Consider the following 6,000-nt stretch of genomic DNA (forward strand, 5'->3'; position numbering starts at 1 on the left):
CACCTCTCCAGGTTAGGAGACATAAAATGAATTAAACTAGTAAGGATAGGGGAGGATTTGCAAGTTGAGGAGACCTTCAGAGAGACAGTCAAAACAGGAAGAAGCAGCCAGCCGAATTGTGGACTGCTTTGCATTCTTTCTACCACAAGAGGGAGGGAAGCCAAGAATACAGTTGGAGTTTGACCAAGCAGAATTGAAATTTTGGTAGAGACTAAATTGAGCAAGCATGACTCCAAGTTGCCCTGACAATGAGAACCCTCCCAGCTCCTTACAATAATGTATTATAATGAGAAAAGCTACATGCAAATGAAGTTAAAAGTAACCAGCAGCAGAGCATACAAGGTCACAGGAGGCATTCAGGAAGAGTTTGTGTGGCAGAAAAGGGATACAAACAGGAGGGAAACATTTAAATTGTATATTAAAAGGTTAAACTAAGTCCATATGCTTGAGAGAGCCTCTGTGTACTGTGTAAATCTGAAGGTTCTCCTACTGGTTTGAGCATAACTGGCACCAGTTTATCTTACATATTTGTTGCCACCACTGAATAGAAAAGGTGCTGGGCAGGGAAATAGGAGCCCCGCTGTTCCTTGTGGCCTGTGTGAGGAAATACAGCAATTGGGTGAATTGAGCCTTCCCAGAATGAGTAGCAGGAAGGACAACCAACAGTTATAACTGCATCTTATTGGGTGGTGGTGGTGATAATGGCAGAGTGAGAGATTTTCTATATGCAGAAAACCTATTTACCTATATTTATAATGTTGAGTTTATTAGTAATATATCGTTAATTCCAGTGTGTGCAACCACTGTTAATAACTATGTAAAACTTTGTCATTACTAAGTCTTGAGTTAAAATAAAAATAAGAAAGACAAATACTCGGGAAATGTTGAATTGGCTATGTTTTGCAATTTTTAGCCAACATTGTTCTTAGGCATCTCTCATCTCACACTTACAATGTATACGAACATTGAAAGGAATGATAAATGAATTAGTCTGTACTATTAATTTTCCTCTCCCCTTCACCCCCCCACCACCGACCTCCTTTCCAAGCTGAATGGGTGAATTTGGGTAAATTAAAAGCGTGTATGATGTAAGTCCACTGTGTACAATGTAACTCTACCTCTCCCCACCAGCATGAAGAATCAACTACCCTGAACGTGCTCTTCCAGTAGCAGACAGCGCTAACTCCAGGATGAGCAGCCAGCTTCTGTGACAGAGCTCTGCCTGGGTCATGCTTCACGCCCCAGTTCTCTGCTCAACTGAAGCCCAGCCTTTGCTGGCTCTTTCTTCCTAGGGGGCCAGACTTTGTCCTTGATCCACTGGCTGAAAGATGGGTGACTTTTTCATCCAACTTCTGAATCAAGGGATTGTTATCCACCTATGACTATCACCTCTCCCTGTGGATTCCTGGCTCCCTGCTCCTCAATCTAATGTTTTGGAAAGTGACTGCATTCCAAAGTGGACATAAGTTCATTCTGCCCCATGAGCAGCAAGCTACTTTTGGAAACCTACAACTCAACTAATTCCCTCAATCCTTGTTTCAGCCACAGGGTAGCAAGAGGCCTTCAGTAAACTGAAATTCAGTGGCAACACACTGGAAATCAGAGGGAGTGTGAGTCTGTGGCCCTGGGAGCCCATGCAATGGAAGGCTTCAGAGGATTAGCATCTTGACCTCTTCTCCTCCCTGCCTCCTCACTGGACCAAAACTAGAGAAGAGGGCAAGATCACTGTCTCTTGTGTGACCTCTGTACCTGTGTTATACAGGTAACTAGAGACAAGTGGGAGTTTAAAGACAGCACCATGAAAGCAAGCATCATAGAACCTTTTCTCCCTCCACTTTTCCCTAGTACCTAGCATAGTGCTTGGCATATAGTAGATACATACTTAATACTTGTTGAATGAACGAATGAACAAAGGATCTAATGCAAATGATGAGTGATTCTTAAGCTATGTTCATTCATACTTGTCTCAGCACTATATGAGCCCTGGCTCAGAAGGACCAATGGATCACACCTGTTATGTTCAAATGCAACACTTCTCCCCCCAGGAAGTCAATGCATTTATCACATCACTTAGGTGAGTCTACACATATAATTGAAATACATCACTCCCAAAACCCCACGAATGACACCAGCCACTGTGGGGCCAGGGCTGTAATTTCCAGAGATGCCTGGCTAATCTGAGTGACATAGCCTAAAGACATCCTTCACATCTTAAATAAGGAGCAACTATACTCATCACTCTCCCCTCGCTTTCCTCCCTCCTGCCACCCCCCACCACTGGTGAGAATCTCAGAATGTCCTCAAGGTGTTTCTAGGTCACAAATAACCCTTAGGCTTGCTGAGCAGAAGCTGGTCTTTGGGACTTCTTCACTGCCCTTTAGAACTTTAGCATAACAGCCTATGGCTCTTTTCTGCAAAGCTCAGGCCTGAATTGCTCACCTGCATGGAAATGGATCTAGGTTAGTAATGGACATTTACTAAAAACCCACTTGTACAGGGCTTACACTAATCCAGGCTCTTCTGGCATTACAATCTGGTTGTGTCTCTCCTGGGAACAGCACTTTCTTTCTCTCCAGGGTGGATTATATCCAGAGATCCAGAAAAGCAAACGCAAAGACAAAGCAAGAAAACAAAAGAGTGCTTTGTGTCAACTACCCTGTGCCCCACCCAGTAAGTTTTATACAGATGGAATCAAAAGGAAATAGAGGGCACTTTAGGGTAAAGGCAGCCTGGGAAAGTAGAGATAAGAGGCATGATCATTCCAAAGTATCTACTTCCGGGTGGGCTGGATGGATGCATATGAGGGTATAGACCTTGTAAGCACCTGCACAAAGGCAACCTGCCCAAATTTGCTTTGCCCACTTAGGGTCCCTTTGCATCGAAGCACACAGCTCTCTGACCCCTGTCATTTTAGAACTTGGACTCTGCCCAGGCCTTTCATAACTTGTTAAAATCGGACTGGGGGTAGGCAGAAGATACTTCAGGGGACACCCTGTCTAACTTTCGTTCCACGCAGGAGTCCTCTGCCATCCCTGACAGGTAGTTAGATAGCTTTTTCCTATGCACCACCTCAGAACCTTCCAAACATACCTGATCATATGAATCACCAGAAGCCCTTGTAAAAAAGATAGCCCACTAACTACTCAAAACTACACAAGATCAAAACCTCCACAGAAAGGGCCTGTGAACCTGAATTTTTAACAAGCATCCCCAGTGAGTCTTAAAATTAAGCATGTTTCTTATCTGCATATAATGCAGTACCTCTTGACAGTAGCTGCATATTAGAATCAGCTAGAAGTTAAAAAAAAAAAAAATCAATGACAGGCCTTTACCCATAGCTATTCCTACTTAATTTGTCTGGAGTGAAGCCCAGAAGGTATAAATTTTTAAAGCTCCTAGCTGATTCTAATCTGCAGCCAGGGTTGAGAACTACCGTAGTATCTTTCCAACCTGATGGTAAGCTCTTTGAAGGGAACAACGAGGAAATCAATACCTTTTGGGACTCCTCACTGAACCCCACCACCATGATGAACCTGTAGTAACACATACTCTACTTGTAGTAAAACAACTACTAAGTTGATCTATTATTGTTCGACCATCCAATGGGATGTAGCTTCCTAACTCTGTTGAGAAGCTGTACACTTGCACTCAGCAAGAAGCCAGACAAGAGGATATGAAGTGCTATGACTTCTCAGTTGAGTCTACCCACCCCACCCCCCTCCCCCGCCCACACATACACAAACTGACACATACACAGACATATCCCCAGCCTCCCCTTTCCCTGGACTAACAAGCCCAGACAATGCCAGACCCCTCATTCCAGCCCCCTGCCAGCTCTACTCACATTGTACAGCACGGTGGTCCACCCTTCCATGGTGATGCACTGGAAGACAGTCAGCACAGCAAAAAGGATGTTATCAAACTGGGTGATCCCATCGTTGGGGCCAATCCAGTCCTTGCATTCATAACCAGCTGGGCAGCCCTGCACACCACATGGGTGAGGAGGGTCAAATCCTTCTAGAATACCTGCAGACACATTTGGAGGGTAGGGAATAAACCACATGGTATTTTAGCATGACCTGGAAATGACCCCCAGGAAGCCACAAACACTCAATTCTATTTCCCACAGAAATGTCCTTCTTTGTCTCAGGCTCCTCCCGCCTCTGGCCTCTCTACACCTCACAGCTCACGTACTGTGTATTCATCCCAGTGCTTCCCAGCCTTCTCTGAGGCCACATGATCTTCACTTTCTGCAGGCCACATCCTCTACCCTTGCCTGAGTACCCACAGACATTGACAGACTGGATCATATAGAACAGTCTGAAGTGAAGGCAGAATCTCACTGATTTTCCAACTTCAGACTGTAGCATAGACCCTGAGTTCTTCTCAGGTTTCTTGGGGAAAATTATAAACTAAGTCCCTTCAGTGGGTCTCAACTCCTTGTTTTTCTGGCCTAAAGTCCTGGTCTTGAATCAGAAAAAACAAAACAAAACAAAAATCCCAAGGTAGAAGGTGTCCTTTGAAGATCAAAAAAATAAAAAAATAAAAAAAAATAAATAAACACACACACACACACACACACACACACACACACACACAAACCCATGATACTAAATTGGGCTGCTTCAACCTCTCCCTGAACCCCCTTTCCTGCTAGGGTTTTCAACTGGACTTGAAAAAAATAAATAAGATACAAAGAGATAAGAATTTAGGGTCTGCAAACCCTGCAAATTTCACAAGCACCCCTGGCAAGTCAAGCTCAGAGTTCCCTCAGCTCTTCCACACTCTGTGTGGGTCACAGAAGAGAAGGAGGAAGGTCATGAGATGGATCACAGGGGGAAAATGTCTCCACAGATCTAGAGAGACACAAGCCTGACTCTGGACTCCAAGGTCCCCCTGGCCTGTGGGCCAAAGAGGCTATTGTACAAAGGGTATTTCTTCAGACAGGTGGTTTTCAACATGCATTCTGATAGCTTTCTACCATGGGATGCAGGAGCTGAAACCCCCTGTTTGAAATTCTTTGACTGAAAACTATCAGTGTCCCATGGGGATCTTTAGTCTAGGCAGCCTGTGCTTCAAGCAGCTGCTGACTAGAAAGTTTGTGATTCTAATTCCAGGGCTGGGATAGAATATACTTTTCCAATCAGTCCCCCAATGGCCTAAAATTACTCCAAAGACCAGAGGGGAGAGGAAGGAAAGAAGGAAAATGCAGGAAATGATGATCCTACCTGAATTGTTCGTGAAACATGCTCGGTGCAACTTCCCACTGTAGAACTCCAAGCCAATGATGGCGAACATCAAAATGGCAAAGAAGAGCAGAAGGCCAATTTGCAGAAGAGGCACCATGGCCTTCATGATGGACTTCAGCACAATCTGTAGGCCTAGAAGGAATGAAAGAGAATGACAAATGGAGCCTCCTTGAGCACCATTTGATATAGCAAGTTCCTTTTACTCTCTTCTAGGAGGAGAGGGGCAAGTCTTTGAGGGAAAAGAACCACTGGTCCTAAGATGATGAAGACAATTTGCAATGGGACAACCAGAACAAGTCAAGCCAAAGACTGCCATCTCTGCTTCCCCCGGAATCAATTCAATGCTCCTTCTCACCATTCCCTGATCATTTACATGGCTATTACTCCTCCCTCATTTGTTTCACCCATGTTGCTTTATGCTTATCTCTTATTAGAACATGCTTCTTTCCCAAAGGAAATGTAGCCTGGCCTTGCTAGGCTTGCTAGGCTCTAAATCTTATCTGAAACCTGGCTTTCCATCCATTGTTGTAGGACAATTAGTACAATCACTATTCATAAAATATCATATACTCTGACCAGAAATTAGACTTCTAAGATTCTAGCCTAAGAAAATAATAATTCAAATAATAATTGGAATAAGATTTAAGAAAAAAGATGTATGTTGTACTATTTCTAGTGGGGGAAAATGAAAATAATCTAATGTCCTGTAGAAATGACTAAATAAGTCATCCTGTATAAGATGGCCTATAAT

The 6,000-nt window shown here is 43.8% G+C and overlaps 1 protein-coding gene across 1 annotated transcript in view; it reads right to left on the bottom strand.

Moving 5' to 3' along the window:
* The window catches only part of CACNA1E (calcium voltage-gated channel subunit alpha1 E), a 496,040-nt gene that overhangs the window by 215,398 nt on the left and 274,642 nt on the right, over positions 1–6,000 (bottom strand). The window contains exons 7-8 of the mRNA XM_029935255.1: positions 5,229–5,381; positions 3,845–4,026 (exon numbers count right to left, since the gene is read on the bottom strand). Of these exons, the coding sequence (XP_029791115.1) occupies positions 3,845–4,026; positions 5,229–5,381 (335 nt within the window). The remainder of the gene's footprint in view (positions 1–3,844; positions 4,027–5,228; positions 5,382–6,000) is intronic.

Source organism: Suricata suricatta, chromosome 3 (assembly GCF_006229205.1).
Source record: "Suricata suricatta isolate VVHF042 chromosome 3, meerkat_22Aug2017_6uvM2_HiC, whole genome shotgun sequence".
NCBI classification, from domain to species: Eukaryota; Metazoa; Chordata; class Mammalia; order Carnivora; family Herpestidae; genus Suricata; species Suricata suricatta.